This window comes from Lemur catta, chromosome 3 (assembly GCF_020740605.2).
Source record: "Lemur catta isolate mLemCat1 chromosome 3, mLemCat1.pri, whole genome shotgun sequence".
NCBI lineage: Eukaryota > Metazoa > Chordata > Mammalia > Primates > Lemuridae > Lemur > Lemur catta.
The window spans coordinates 123,048,770-123,064,505 of NC_059130.1; the positions used below are offsets into that span (position 1 = coordinate 123,048,770).

Below are 15,736 nucleotides of genomic sequence, written 5' to 3' on the forward strand. Positions count from 1 at the left end.
GGTAGGCGCTGATCTCCCGAGCACTGTCCCCACCCTCTGCCCCCATCTCTGCCTCTCCTCTGCCCTTTTGTCCCAGGTTCAGGTTTCGGGGAGCCCCATGGTCGGCAGTCCTTCCCTCCCCTTGCATGGCGCCCTCGACCCGTCCCTGGCCCCAAGGAAATGCGAGGAGCAGAAAGGTGCGGAGATGGAGGGGCTTGGGCTTTATTTTGTCATTCCATGGGTACGGTGGCTGTCTCGGTCTGAGTCTCCTTTGGAAGCTCGAGGCATGTGGCAGTCTCTGCCTAGGTGGGGAATGCAATCAGCTGAGGAACCACAGTCATTAAAAAAAAGGGGGAGAGAAGCACAGTATTTACATGACTGGACGAGGATGGAAGAGGGGAGGACGGCCCTGTCATTCCTCGGGACCTGGGGTTGGACCATGGGTTGGGGCGGGATAGTGGGCCCAGCCGGGGCCAGCGCTGCCCTCCCAGGCTCTGACTGCCCGTGGTCTTCCTCCTCCGATGGCCACACCTGACACCTCCCCCCCCATCCCACCCCTCCTGAGCTGGGGGACCTGCCCCCAGGAAGCAGAGCCCCTGCCTGCCCTGTTAGTGGACGTGGAGCAAGACACCCTCGAACCCGCTTGCGGGAAGTGCTGGGCTGGGAGGCTGCCTGGGTCCTGGGCGCCGGGCACTTGGGCCTTGGCAGAGCTCACCCTAGGGCTCTTGTCCCCCTCTGTGTGGCAAACACACAGCCAGCGGGGGCTCCACTCTCCTAGGTGTGGCCCACGGGGAGCAGCAGCCCCACCGGCACCCACACGCCCTGGTCCATCTTCTAACGGTGGACAGGGCTGGGGACAGCTGTGCAGACGGGGACCAGCCACCTCCCTGCCAGCGAGGGGAGGGCCATCTGGTCCTTCGGCAGCACCTGCCCCGGCAGGGCTGTCCTGGGAGCAGGCACCTGAGCCCCGTGTGGTGCCACAGGCTGAGACCTCTGCCGGGGCGGGGGAGGCATCGCCCCTCCGCACACCCCCAGGGCTGCTCTGGCAGGTCTTGGCGGAGAAGACCCCCCAGGGATTTGGTCTAGGAGGAGGGCCAAGGTTCTGGACTCCAGGGTCAGCGGGAAGGTGGGTTGGGAAAGGAGGAAGCCATTTCCCTCCCCGGCCCCGCCCCTGCATCTGTGGCTTTCTCTCAGCACTTTCTCAGGCCTGGCCTGGCCCGGACTGGCCGGGGAGGGGCCCGCTCAGAACGGCAGCTCCTCTGGGGGCGAAGCAGGAGCAGCTGTGCCTGGCCAGGGACACACTGAGGCAGGAGGCACAGGGTCCGCAGGCAAAGGGTGCGGCAGGGGTGGGTTCTGCCCCCTGTAGCCCACAAGGGACCACAGGACGGGGCCTCCAGGTGACCCCCACCTGCAGGTTTGCTGGCGTCAGCATCTCCCCACCCCGGGCTGCACAGGGGCTGACCTGGGCCTGTCCTGTCCTCCCTCCCTCTCCCCACCTGTTCCAGGTCGGGGGTGGTGTGGAAGGGACGGGTCAACCCCAGCCCTCTCTCTAGGGAGAGGGTCCCTGAGGTCTTCCCCTACTTTGTAGGGCTGCTGCTGGGGGTACCACCCCAGCCCCTGGGCCTGCAGCTCAGAGAACCCCAGGGACCTTCCTTTACCGGAAGGGTCTAAGCATCTCTCTGCAAAACCCAAGCCCACCACCCCGGTGCACAACAGAGGCCTGGGGTGGGGGTGGTTTTAGAGGAGGGTCTGTGCGGACCAAGAGGAGCATGTCCTTGTGCACATGGGCCCTGCCTGCTGCCACCTGCCATATGTGGTCAGCAGCCATATCCAGCTCTGAGTGCACAGCCACAGGCCTTCCGGGGCAAGGACAGAGGGGCCCATTCCTCTGGGCCCTTCCTGAGTGCTCCAGGCTTCCCGGCATGGGCTCCTCACTGGTGCGCAGGGAGGAAGCCTGCGGGGCTAGCAATCCGAGCCCTGAACTGTGGGTCCCAAACCACACAGCCACTCCCTCTGGGGTCCCTGCCCCTGCCAATGAGGGTGGGAGGCCAAGGCCAGCTAGGTGGCTGTGCCCCTGCCGAGGCCCAGTGGGCAGGTCAGGGCATAGAAGGATCGGGGAGGAATCTGGGGTCAGGGCCCCCAGAAAGTAGCTGGAGCCCTTGGGAAGAGGGAGGTTGAGGAAGATCCCCAGCGGGGAGGCCCCGCCCAATGACCAGGGCCCCTGGAAGGGCCAGATCCCTCTTCCCCTCCCCCAACACCAGGCAGGGGACCTGGCAGAGGAGAGGCCGGCCCTGCCCGCCTGGAAGACCCCACCAGGCCTTGGCCTGGCCTTGACTTCGGGAATCGCCGTGAAGGGCTGATGCTGGGAGACAGCTGGGTGGTCTTTTCCGGGAGGATGAGCAGAGGCGACAGGCTTGGGTGGGACTGCTTGAACGTCCTTCCTAACCAAGGCCTCTGGGGCACAAATGCGACTTCCACGTGGTCTGGCGAAGCAGTGGGTGGTGTCTGGCAGCGACGTGGGAGATCATTTCCCGATGACATCACGGCGAGTGTTTTCTCTTTGATGTGAACCACACTCTTCACTTGGCTTCGGAACAGCTTAAGCGAGCAAACAAAGACTAGGAGGGAGACGGGGACTGTCCGAGCAGGTGGGCGGGGCGTCTTAGGATCTGTAGTCCTTTTTGCTGTAGGGTTTATTGCCCAAAATACTATCGATCTCGTGGATGACGGAAGACGACAGTTTTGGAAGGACCTGCAAGGACAAAACAATCAGAACTCCCACCAAGGTCGCCTGGCTGGTGGGGGGTTGGGCGACGTCCCTCCAGACCTGCTGCTGGCCGGGACCGTCCCCACCCATCACATCTGGCTCCATCTGAAGCAGATGGTGGCCACGCTGCTTTGGCTTTGGCTTCCCCACATCTGGCCCCACTGAACAGGCAGAGAGGAGGCATCTTTAAAAGCTACGTTGGACCAAGCTCCTCCTCAGCTCCAAATCGTGCCCGGCTCCCATCCCACTCGGAAGAAACATGCCCGTCAGCCCCCCCACTTGGAAGAAACACGCCCATCCCTGCCCTTCAGGATCTGCCCCTGCCCCGGGCCTTGGCAGTGGCTGCTGCTGCCAGAGCCTCTTCCCCACCAGCACGTGTACTGCTCACTCCACGGCTCCCCAAGCCTGTGCTCAAATGCCACGTTCTCAACCAGCTGACAGCTCCCCTTCAACCTGGGTCTGCGGTGCCACCTCCCCCTGCCCCCAGCTCCCTGTCCCATCTCCCCACCTCTGGCGTTTTTCCTCTAGAGCTTATCACCTTCCATGCCTGTTTCGACTTCCTTCCTCCTGGCGTCCAGTGTACACCTGTCCCTGCTAGAAAGGGAGCTCTCCAGGAGCGGGGCCCCCTGATGGTTTGCGGGTGCGTCCCGGCCGTCTAGACGGGACCGGGCACGCAGGACGGAGCCTGGCTGGGCGGGAGCTCCGCGCAGCCGCGCACGCTCACCTGAATCGCCCCCACGTTCTCCATGAGCTGGTCGGCGTTGGAGGCGCCCAGGAGCACGGAGCTGACACCCTCGTTCCGCAGGCACCAGGCTGGGGCAGCAAGACGCGAGGTGAGGGTGGTGCCCTCTGCAGAGCCCTGTCTGCCCCCGGATGGGTCGGAGAGACCCAGCCTCTGGGTCTGGGGGCTGGGGGACCCGAGATGCTCCACAGTACTGGGCGGGGGCTTTGCCCAAGGAGTGGCTTGAGGAGGTGGCTGAGGGAGCCCTGGCCCCCCTACCCCGGGGTGTAGAGGTGTCCTAGGAGCTCAGGGTCCCCCATCCTCTCCCCAGGAATGTGGGGGCCCCATTACCCATGGCTGGCTGATGGAGGGGCTGGCCAAGGCCCTTAGGGACCCCCCACCATCTCCCCAAGGACATGGGTCCCAACCCTGCCCCCAGAGCCCTGTTGCCCGTGGCCAGCAGGGGCACTGTTCAGGGCTCCCTCACCTTTCTCCCCAGGGACGCTGGCCCCATGGTGACCCGCAGCCCCATTCCCCCTGGCCAGCCCAGGCCTTTGGGGACCCCCGCCACCCCCTCGCACACGAGCCCTCACCTATGGCCAGCTGGGGCAGGGTGCAGCCCAGGCGCTCGGCAATGGCCTGCAGCTCCTTCAGCTTGGCCTGCTGGCGCCGGCCCTCCTCGCTCAGGATCTTGTCCTTCAGCCACTGGTAGCCCTGGGTGGGGCAGGGCACAGCTCCAGGTGAGGGCAGGTCACCTGGACCCCATGTGCAGGTGGCTGACAATCTGTGTTCCTTCCAGATCGTTCTCCCAACAGCGGCTCTGGTCTCAAAGCCAGGGCGGCAGCCTGCCCCAGGCCTGCCGTGCAGGGTGGGCAGGAGGAGAACGGCCCTGTCCGCACTCTCAAGTGCAGTCTGCAGGGTGCTGACCCTCCCGCCACTGAGCCAGGATGAGGCGGTGAGGGCGGCCCCTCCCTCCTCCCAGCTCCCAGGGAGCCTGGCAGCCGAGGGACGGGCTGCCGCCTGTGGCCCAGAGGAACCCTCCCCCGACCCTAGAGGGGTGTTGCTGCCTCAGGACTGCGGTGCCTCCTGGAGGGCACCCTGCCCCGCCCTTGCTGTGGGCTGGGAGGAGGGTGGGCCAGGTCACGCTGCCTCGGATCCCAGGGCCAGGCTCCAGGGCTGGGTCTGTCCTGCTAGGCAGGCCTTTCTCTGCCTGCTGTGTCCCCAAGCCCTGTAGTCTGGGACCCTCCAGAGGTATGTGTTGGGGAGGGGGCACTTGTCCCAGGGTCACCCATGGGTAGCTCTGCAGCCCCTGAGGTCTCAGTGACAGCAGAGAGTGGGAAAGTGTATGGGGTGGGGGTAAGTGGCACCTGTGGACCCAGCCCACGAAGGGCATACTGGGGTGGGGGCAGAGGTAGGGGTATACGAAGGAGCCCCCCTTTCTGGGGCAGGTCCCATGAGGTGGGCGGCCCCTCCAGGTGTGGGGTCAGGGCAGAAGGGGCTCCATGTTCTCATGCCACGGAACCCGCAGACAGAGGCGGTGGGAGCAGCTGGAGCCCAGGGAAGCCCCTGCCCAGCACCAAGACATTCGGCCCGAAGGTCCCCCTGCCCCCGCAAATGCCTGTCCTCTGCCCGTCCCCTCCCGCTCCCTGGCCACTCCTTCACCTTCAAGGAGGCTCTCGAGTAGGGTGGGATGCCGCTGTCATACTTCCCGGAAACGATGCCGCAGGCCAGAGGGGACCAGGTCATGGCGCCCACGCCTAGAGGGAACACCGGGCAACGTCAAGGCCTGGGCCGCGGGGGTGGGTGCGGGGCGGGGCGGGCGGCGGCACCCACCTATCTTGTGGAACAGCTCGGGCAGCTGCACTTCCACCTTCTCGCGCTGGAACATGTGGTACTCGGCCTGCTCGCAGATGGGCGGGATCAGGTTGAACTGCCGGGCCACGGAGTAGGCCTCCTGCAGGGGAAAGGGCCCAGAAGGCCCCGCGGGTCAGTGGCCCTGGGGAGCTGCGGGGCAGCACGTGACAGGACACAAAGGCACCCCTGGGACCCTCCTACTCCCCCCGCCCCAGCTTTCCTGGGAGCCAGCAAGGCCCAGGTGAGCTGGGAACAGGGGGTGCATGGTGGGACCCCGCGGCTGAGGGTCTGGGGAAGTGCAGGGCAGCCATGAGGCTGGGGTCTGGCACCGACTGGCTGAGTGGCCTTGGTCAAGGAGCTCACCCCTGGGCCTCAGTTTCCCCAAATTAGCCAAGGGTATTTACAGCCCTGATGACAGTGCCTGGTGGCCCCTGGGCCTGCTGGCTGTACCGTTGCTACTTCTACCATGATTGCTACTTCTACCACCCTGCGGCCCTGGCCCAGGAGGATGGCAGGGCAGGAGGAGAGAGCACCCGGCATCAGCCCATTTCTGGGATGGGGAGCTCGAGGCCATGATTGTGCAGATCCTCCCCCACCCCCACTGATGGCCTCAGCCAGACCATGGCAAAGCCCTGCTTGCTGTCCAGGAGGCCCTTCCCTTCCCGTTTGGGACTCAGCTTTCTCATCTGCAAAATGGGGATAACAATACTGACACCTCCTCCAGCTCAGTGCTGGCTCCAGGCAGCTTCAGAAAAATGTGAAATAAATGCTCATTAATACCTCACACGCCAAAGGCTGATGAACAGCGGGGGCTTCTACAAACGTGTTTAATTTGAAATGAAAATCCTGCTGAATGTCTTTCATGAAGCACAACTCTGGGACTCACTAGAGGGGACACTCCTCCCAGCGATGTGGGAGGCCAGGAGTTCCGGGGGGCGGGAAGGGGCAGGCTGGCCGCGGGCCACAGGCCGGGTGGTGGGCAGCCTCAGGAGGATGCAGCCCCTGCCTGTGCCCTCCCTCTCCAGCCCGCTCCCCTCCACACCCCTGAGAACAGAGGTGCCCTCCACGCTGCCCCCTCCCTGGAGACCCCAGATATCAAGACACATCCTCCACCCACAGCCCCTGGGGGTTCCTGTGGAGGGAAATGGCAGTTAGTGTGACACTTTCCTGAAAATGTGGGCAAGGGGGAAACACCACGGATTATGAGTTGGAAGCCCAAGGTCCTCATAGCTGGGTCACATTCTGAGGCAGCCCAGGCTCTGAGCCACATGGCCTGGGTGTCAACCTTGGCCTGAGCTGTGTGACCTTGGCCATGTTACTTAACCTCTCTGTGCGTCAGTGTCCACATCTGGAAAACAGGATGACAGCAGCACTACCTCATAAGGCATTGAGAGGATTAAATGGGAGTCAGTCCCCATGAAGTCCTTGGAGCTAACAGCACCTGGAACACCGTGCGCCCAGCACGAGAGGGTAACGGTGTCATCGCTTCCCGAGCTCCAGGACCTCTGCTAAGAGCTTCACACCGGTTCTCTCAGAGAACCCTCAGAGCAGCCCCATGAGGGATCGTGTGGGCAGGCTTGTTCTACAGGCGGGGAAACTGAGGCTCAGAGAGGTTAAGCCTTCTATCCAGGACCACGTGGTGCCGGGATTCATGCCAGGACCCGTGTCTGCGAGGCCTACAGACACAACCGCCGCACTGCAGCACACGGTCCCTGCTCAGGACCCCGTTATCTGTGCAATCGGGACCGAAGGCTCAGACTCTGCCGGGCCTTGGGGTCTCACGTGGCCGGGGCGAGCAGCCCACACTGGCGCAGGTGCACACAGCGGCCCATACCATGATCTCCATGGAGCTCCAGCGCGACGTGCCCCAGTACATGGCCATCCCCTGGTTGATGACGTGCGTCATGGCTCGTACGGTCTCTGTCATGAGAAAAGAAACTGCAGGTGGGGGGCGTCCGAGGCACGGGGCCCAGCCTGGGGACTTGCTGCAAATACAGGCGGGACGCCGGGAGCAGGGAGAGGAGGCTGCGAGACGTCTTGCAAGCAGTGTACTTCCTGGCTCGGAACTTGGCGTGGGAGGGGTTTTCTGGGATGAAGGAGAAAAGCGAGCTGCAATCCAAGAAGGTGGTCTGGAAAACTCTCTCCCCAACTAGTTACGGGTCTTGCAGAATCCTTGAAAAATGGGTTATGGGTGGACTGTGATGACCGCAAGGTGAGATCAAAGACTGTGCCCTGACTCTGGAATGGGGGGGAAGAATCGGGGACCCTGATCACTCAGGAAGGACCAGATGAATGGATTAAGGCTGCAGTCAAATTGGCAAAGGCAACAGGAAGGAAACGTGTTTTGCCTATTTCAGGTCTCCTGCTTCGGGCTGTTCCAAACCCTCACCGGAGGGTGGGAACCCGGTGGCGAGGGTGGGCTGCGGGCTACGCTCCTCTCGTGCCCAGGAGGGCCGGTGTAGGCACGGGCAGCCTTGTGTGGACCATGGCCCGGGTCCTCAAACCAGTCCCCCTCCCCTGGCACGGGATGGTCCCAGGGTGATGGGTCTGGGTGCTCTTCCTCTAAGGGCAGACAGCTGTGAGGAACAGCCTGGACCCTGGACAGCTGAGACTCACCATGCCCCAAGAACTGAATCACCGACACTCCACGACATCTTTTAAATAACAGAAAAGGGACCCTTACCCAATTATATGACAGATTCTTCCAGTATTCAACAAAGTCTTGGAGACATAAAAATCTGCCAGCTATAGCCCCTCCCTCCTCTGTTTGAGCCTCATGGGAATGTTGGGTTTTAAAAACAGAACTTGGCCTCAGATTTTCAAGTTTCAAATGGCTCTTAGCTTTGTGGGGTGGGGGACGGTTCCACCAGATTTCTCATGGTCCGATACAGTGCTTGCAAGTTCAACTGCCAAGGCAGCGTTGGAAGTGGAGGAACAAGTGTTTCTAAAAACAGAGCAGTAACATTGACCCTTGAAAATCCCCATCTCTCCCTGAGCGCCCTGCCCCTCTTTTGCCACTGAGCCGGGGAAGCTGAGGTCCCTGAAGATGGCTGGGGGCGGGAGGGCTGGGAAGGAAGACGGAGAAGGCTGGGTTTGTTGTGAAATTTCCACTGCAGAATGGCAGCAAGGCCACAGGCCGCTTCCCCGCGCTGAGTGGCAGTGCTAGCTTCCCGTCCACCTGTTTTGGGGTGTCACTTCCCACCCTTCCCAGGTCCCTGAGTGCCCCGTTGGCTGAGGTCCAGCCTGAGTGGGACCAGGGCATCCCGAGGGCTGGAGCTCAGGGCAGCTGGGGCTTCTGGGTGGTGGCCTGAGCAGGCTCACCCAGAACGCTGGAAAGGCCACCTTGGCTTCCACGCCTGCACTCAGCCCTGGCCTCTGGGGCTCCCGGGAATCCTCCCTGTCCCGTGCGTGGGTGGAGACCTGGGAGGGAGCCTGAACCTCTCTGGGGACACCTCCCTGGGCCACTTGCTCCAACTGCCAACACTGATATACCTCGAGAAGGAGGCCAGTGCCTGGCTGGGAAGGCCCGAGGAGAACCTAGAGGGTCCCAGGGGAATCCCTGACACCATCCTAATCCCTGGCCAGGCTCCTGACCCGGTCGTCCTCGTTCAGCTTTTTTAGAAACACTCTTGGGGCACCTGCGGCCATGCAGCATACCTGCCCGATTCTTCTCAGCCAAGGCTAGGTCCACATGCCAGAGAGGGGGAAGCAGAGGCCCCCAAGGCCACCCACTCCCTCGCCCTCCCCCCACCCCACCGCTCTCTCGGTCACGAAGATCCCAGCCCGGGAAACTGTGGTGCCCTGTGTGCCCCTTCCATGCAGTGATGGGCGCCGCGGCTGGCGGGGCAGGGGTCTGCTTGAGCCTCTGGCTGTCTGCAGGGGGGCTGCCCAGGCACAGGGTCCTGGGCAGAGGCAGGCTGGATGTAGGGCCCCATACAGGGGTGCACTGCACCTCTGCCCAGGCTTGATGTTGGTGGCCCCAGACACAGGGACAGTTAGGGACAACTATCCTTCACCTCAGTATTTAATGCTGTTGAACAGAAGCAGGAGGACTGAATCCTTCCAGCTGCTGCCAAAACTCATGGCATCTCCTGTCACAAATAATACATGGGAGGGGTTGGGTGGCAGCACCAGCTGGCAGGCAGGAGCCCTTCCAATAGCCCTGTCCCAGGGAGACCATGCTGGCCCTTGTGGTGGGGTCCTGGGGCCCTTAGCCAAGGGGAGGGCAGAGAGACCACGCACGGCCAGAGGCTGCCTCCAGTCTCGGAATCCTGCCACCTCCTGCAGTTGTTTCTTTAGGAGGAAAATGACTTCATTTCAATGGAGAGGTCTGGCCACACAGTGGGGGAAGTGACCCAGGTGCTGTGAATAGTGGCCGTGCTTGGCTGGGAGGAAGAGCCAAGACTTGCTGGGGGCCGAATGTTCTAGAGTCCCTGACAGGTGTGCTCCTATAGAAACCTGCTCTCCCAACCCTTCCCACGGCACCTTCAGGGGTCAAGTTTCCAGGCGGGATCACAGCATCCTCCAACCAAAAGGCGGCCCCGGCCGACGCCGGCCGGCCACCACGGGTCACAGCAATGCAAGCCCAGGGGTGGGGACCATGCACACAAGGAAAGGGACGAAATGACAGCATGGATCACGTGAGGGACGAGGGGCTCCGCACCACTTGGTTTCCCTTCCCTTGCAGGATGTTCTCACAGGGAGCTCCCCGCCCTGTGCATTTTATGGAGAAGTTTGTCACGGGGTGAAAGAGTCCTGTGAGTTAAAACCACTGTCTCATAAAATGCAGCTGGGACGCAGAAGTCAGTAGCTGGGCTAGGGGTGCTGTGTACCTTCTATGATGAATGTCCTTGACTTGGAGGAACTAAATGGGTCCCCTGGTGACAAAAGAAAGATTTAAAGAGACCAGAGTTTACAGCTGTGGGACACTGAGAGGTGTGGTGACAAGGCACGGGAAGGAGGCGAGAGCCACTTTGCAGGGAATATTTGTTTTGTTAGAAAAATATATATACACACACGTGTGTGTAGTATATATAAAAACAAATGAAGAAAAAAATAACTTGAACACAACTTAATTTTCCAAGTCCCTGGAGCAGCGAAGCACGAGTGAGCAATGCCGTAGCGGGAGGGGAGCTGAGATCGCAGGAGTCCAAACAATAAAAACACCAAAGAAACCAAAACCGCCCTCGGAAGCACTGAACGTGTTTCTCCTCTACGTAGTAATTTATCCCCTAGAGCAACAAAGACCCCTAAAACCTCTCAGTGGACGTGACTGGAGAGACCGCGGCAGTGGCAGGGTCATCACACACAGCCGGGAGGGGACAGCAGGCAGCGCGGGCTGGCGGGTCAGGCGCGGGCCTGGAGCGAGGTGGGGTGGGGGATGGCACGCAGAGGCCAAGCTCCCCCAGCTCGGGGAAGGCCTGACCCCTTGTGTCCCCCAGGGCCTGGCCTCCTGTGATCACCCATGTGGGTGCCCAGGGGGCCATGCCGGTGGCCACTGGAGCCTCAGGTTCAGACCCTTCATCAACCTGGCTCTGTCCTTCGAACCTGCCCAGGCCCCGCCAGCCAGGGTTTCGCAGACCACCTACCTTCCATGGGTGTGTTGGGGTCTGGGCGGTTGGCAAAGACCACGTCCACATACTCCAACTGCAGCCGCTCCAGGGAAGCCTTCAGACCTGCGGAAGGACAGGGAGGGGCTGTCACCGCTGCCAACACATCTCCATAAACATTTCTGGGCCCTCCCTGTGCCCGGCTTGGGGGACAAGAGATGGGAGAGAAGAGATCCTTGGTACTGGGAGCTCCAGGCTGGCTGGTGGCCCTTGTGAGTGTGGGGTCCGTCCCGTCAGGAGGACGTATGCGGGAACCACAGGCCAGGTGTCCTGTGGCTGAGTGAAGGGGACCCCCCAGGAAGAACACCCTCCTTGGGGCCACCCTGTGGCCTCCTGGCGGTCCGTGTTGCGAGCAGGAGGGGTATGTTATCACACATGGAGGGAGGGCTGTACCTGTCGTCTGCCCTGTGACAGGCCAATAGTGTCTAAAATGCACAAACTGCCAACTAGTCCTTAGGACAGCTCAGGACAAACAGCTGACAGGGTGAAATGTTGGACTGGGGAGGTAGGGGGTGTCCAGCACCAAGGTCCCCTAACTGATTTTCAATAGACTGATGTTATTTTGAAGACAATACACGTGAATAGGAAAGACATGAAGATGATAAAATACAAGAAAAGCCGGACGCCCCAGCTGCCCCCTCTGGGGTCCCCTGGGTGCGGTGCCCGGGCTGTGTGTGCGGCCTCTTCTGGATTCCCAGCAACCCAGCAGGACAGGTGCTCTGAGCTTGTGGACGCAGCCGAGGCTTGGGGAAGGGGTGCACCTTATAGAGACCAGGCAACCAGGGTGGGGCCGGGGCTGGATTGACACCCAGGCCTGTCTGTGTCCAGCCACAGTGCCACCCTCATTGCAAGGTCCCCGCCCAACAGCAGGCCTGCCGGGGGTGGAAGGGGAGGGTTAGAGCAGCCGCTGGTGGCCCAGGGCTGAGCCCTCTGCTGTGCTACTTGGGGGGGCGGGTGGCACAGAGCCCATCCTCACCTTCTATTATGTGCTTCCTGGAAAGGCCCCTCTCGGTCTCCGCTCTGAAAGACAGGTGACAGCGCGGCGATATTGCAAGTGGTTTTGGGGAAAATGTTTATGACGCAGCATTAGGGGAGCTAAGTAGGTCAGCAAACGCATGTGCCGTCTGGGTCCACTTTCGGGGAAAGCGACGGAGCCACAGGGCTGAGCCCCCCGGGCCGGACGGAGCCTGGACGCACCTGGGTGCCGCTCCCCGGGGGTGGGGGATGGGGGCTTTTGGTTTTCAACTTTACCCTTCTGCTTGGTTTGGACTTTTAAAAATTAAAAAAAAATTAATAATGCATTTTATTTATAATTCCTATGAGCCCAAATTTGTGGGCTCTCTCCTGGAGAGAGCACGGAAGCCACCTGGACACCTGCAGGGGTGACCGGTGGCCCTGAGAATTTGGAGCGGCTTGGACAGTTCACACATTTGCTGTGTTTTCCAGACATTTTATGATGCTACCTTTGCAATCAGGGAAGAAAACCCACGTAAGTAAAAATAAAAATTAAACGAGGTTTGAGTAAAAGGCAAACTCAGCCAAGCTTCTTGTCTGGATTTGGCGTCCCTTAACAGGGAGGGCACCAGCACTGCCTGGGGTGGAAGGAGGGCTCAGAGCAGCGCACTCGGGACGGGGGACAGAGATGGCACTGGGCCGGGTCCTGTCCTCCGGGCCTGTCCAGGACGGACCCCGGCGCACCCTCCCTTCTCAAGGGCAACTGTCCCCCCGCCCCCCGACTCCCAGGAGCCTCCTCAGTCAGGGTTCCCAAAGCACACGGGGCTGCTGGAGCCGGGCCGGATGCATGGCCTGTCGCTGCACCTACTTTCCTCCCCAGAAGATCTTGGTGGTGATGACGAGGCTGGACCGTCTGCGGAACAGAAGAGAAGGAGGGTGTTACTGGGCCCGGCCCTCCACGGTCCTCCCTCATCCCCAATGTCCTCACCTCTCATGCAGGGGTCCTAAAAGCCTTCCCACCCAGGCGCCCGGTGCTCTTCTCTGCTGTCTGAGGTGCACCCCATGCCAAGCCAGGGGCATGGGGCTCCCCAGCGAACCGGGAGGCAGCCCAGTGATGTGACTGAGGGAGCAGTCATGGAGGTGGGGCCTCGGGGGCAGAGAGGGGACAGACCTGGCCCAGGATTTGTGAGGGCCCGGGCTTAGGGGCCAGGAGGGCCTCGTGGCTTTGGCCAGGGTGGAGGGAGCGGCAAGGGCCGAGCCCGAGGGGCTCAGGCGTGGGCTGGAGGTCAGACAGGGCTTTGGTGGGACCCGGCAGGGGCCAGGGATGCAAAGGGGCAGGGTGCCAAGTCGGGGCCGCCCCTGTGGGAGGGGACGGGTGTCTCAGAGGATCTGTGCGGCGGATGTAGGGGACAGGTGGTGAGCCCAGCAGCCCCAAGGAGGGTGGGGACTGCTGCCTGGGAGAGGAAGGGGGCGACCCCAAATCTGCCACCCTTGGGCTCCACCACCTCTCAGGGCCAACCCCAAGGGACACATGCAGCTGGGGTCTGTGCCGCAGAGCTGCCACTTCCTGGGTGACGATAGTGAGTCTGGCCCTGAACTGGACAGGTCATTTATAGACTTGGGGCCCCTGACCCTCAGGACAGCCCTCCCAGGAGGTCTGACACTTGTTCCCTTACAGACAGGGACAGTGAGCTCCGGAGGAGCAGAGATACTTGCTAAGGTCCTGTGGACAAGGCAGAGGGTGGGCTCTCCAAGCCACTCTGCTCTCAGGCACCCTGGCTCCTCTGGCCCTAAATGCTCCAGTCCTGGGGCAGAAGGACCTCACTCCCCGGCCTCTGCAGCAGCACCCCTGCCGTGCCCAGGGCATTCAGGGAGTTCTCACTGCCAGCTCTTTTCGGCCTGGGACTCTGCAGCGGGGCCCTGGCCCTCTGAACCCCTGGGGATGGGCTTGGACAAGGGTGGGAGGGGCAGAGGTGGGGTGGGGGCGGGCAACACAGCCAGCTTCCCCCTGGCTGTCTCAAGCAGTAGCCTCCTGCTCTGGGGGAACGGAATTTTCCTGTCCGCTTCCTGGCAAGAACAAGCTTGGAACTTGCGGGCCGTAGCAAGACTGCACACGGGGCTGCCGAGGCCAAACCCGGGGCCTCTGCTGGTCAGCAGGAAAGAACAGCCTCAAACTTCCCCCATGACGTGGGGACAGACGCAGAGGGAGCAGAGCAGTTACCTCCAGCCCTTCTTCTTGATGACGTTCCCTAGAACCACTTCGGCCCTGCACGGGAGAGAGACACGGAGTTTCGTCACAGCAGAACAGAAAAGCCAAACCCAGTCCCACGTGACAGTCGGCCTCCTGGTCCGCTCTCTGAAAATGCCGCCGGGGCCAGGGAGCCAGGCTGTTCACGCTTGCCCTTGCTCGCTCGGCAGCTCCTTCCAGACGGGGCGAGGCCCGGGGCGGCCGAGGGGCCAGGGGTGGCCGTGGGCTCGCACAGAGAGAAGGAAGCGGCTGTCGTCCTGCGTGGCACGGCCAGCATCCCGCCTCCCTGGGCAGCTGAAAACTCACCGGGGAAAATGCCTGGCAATGTCAGGTGGGTGAAATTTCCAGACAACTGTCTTTTTTAAAAGGCAAATCATTCGTCAGGCACATCCTCAGTTTTCAGACCATAAACAGACCACCCTGTTTCCAGCAGAGCATATGTGTGCATGCATACATGTGTGTGCGTGTTCTCATGTGTGCATACATGTGTGTGTGTGCATGTGTCCCTCTTGCTTCCTGCTTTTGAACAGCAGAGACAGATGCTACGCTGCTCTGCTTGGCATCACTCCGGGTCCTGCACCAAACGCGGCTAGCCGGGGGCACGGGTGGGCCGTTCCAGCCTCGCTTGGCACTGCAGTGCTGAATTAAACTTTTAAAAACTTTCTGCTTGTAGCAAAATGTTTCTGAGCGAAAACAACAGACGGAGAATGATCCATACCCTGTGCTACATTCCAATTATAAAAGCGCCTGAGTCATCCTCTCAGAAATAATGGGCCCTGATTTGCAAGCTGTTCGGCACACATTCTGAGTGTTCCTCGTTTATGGTCAAGATGCACAGAAAACCCACTCAGCCCTAGGCCTCTTCCTTTCATTCCCTGGTCCCTGAGCTGTCGGACAAAGGACCAGGAGAAGAGGAAGAGGGAAGAGCCAGCAGTGGCCCTGGGGCTACACGGACCGCAGACAGTGGGTTAACCGAAGCCTGTTGCTTGTGGTTCTGGCGGTGAATTTGGTGAGACTTGCACCTGTCCAGGGGGACACAGAAATCTTGCAGCTCTCTGGGAAGTGTGTGAACTACTGCCAGCGGGAGAAGTCTGGACAGGATATGCCCCGGACACCCTGGTCACTGAGGGGGCAGCCCTGGCCCCGTGCCCAGAGCAGCTTCTCCCTGCTGTCCCGTAGGCAGTGCCCAGCTTCCCGGGAAGTGGCTGCGGGGCGAGGCATCAATGGGGGTGTGCAGGCGGGCTCCGCTCTGGGCAGGACGGGATGGGGGCTGCCGGGGCCGGTGGAGGAGCAGAGGGCAGGGGCTCCCGCAGCAACAGCCACCTCAGGGGAAGCTGCCCCCCGAGGCCTTGGCTTCCGAGAGGCCAGGAGCCAGTGTGCTTGCCCTGCACGCCAGCTCTGCTGTCCCGTTAAGCGGGACTCAGAGACAGCAACACCGCGCAGAGCGGCTGCTGTGACGCACAGTGTGCTGGGCCCTGTCCACGGTGCTGCCTGGAACTGCCTCCCAACACGCTTGCGGGCAGCCAAACCCAGGCTGAAGCGGGGCAGGGAAGAGGCTGGGGGCTCCGGGCGGGTGGTGCCCCTGCACTCGGCATGTGTACTGA

General features: G+C 61.6%; 1 protein-coding gene across 4 annotated transcripts in view; it reads right to left on the reverse strand.

The window, feature by feature from the left end:
* Positions 1–180: 180 nt before the first annotated feature.
* The window catches only part of KCNAB2 (potassium voltage-gated channel subfamily A regulatory beta subunit 2), an 83,731-nt gene continuing 68,175 nt past the window's right edge, over positions 181–15,736 (reverse strand). For all 4 annotated transcript variants that reach the window (XM_045546299.1, XM_045546298.1, XM_045546301.1 and 1 more), the window contains 10 exons: positions 14,106–14,150; positions 12,753–12,797; positions 11,907–11,950; positions 10,910–10,996; positions 7,156–7,241; positions 5,301–5,421; positions 5,130–5,224; positions 4,061–4,181; positions 3,471–3,559; positions 181–2,731 (listed from right to left, as the gene is read on the reverse strand). In XM_045546299.1, the coding sequence (XP_045402255.1) occupies positions 2,642–2,731; positions 3,471–3,559; positions 4,061–4,181; positions 5,130–5,224; positions 5,301–5,421; positions 7,156–7,241; positions 10,910–10,996; positions 11,907–11,950; positions 12,753–12,797; positions 14,106–14,150 (823 nt within the window). In that variant the 3' untranslated portion in view covers positions 181–2,641. The remainder of the gene's footprint in view (positions 2,732–3,470; positions 3,560–4,060; positions 4,182–5,129; positions 5,225–5,300; positions 5,422–7,155; positions 7,242–10,909; positions 10,997–11,906; positions 11,951–12,752; positions 12,798–14,105; positions 14,151–15,736) is intronic.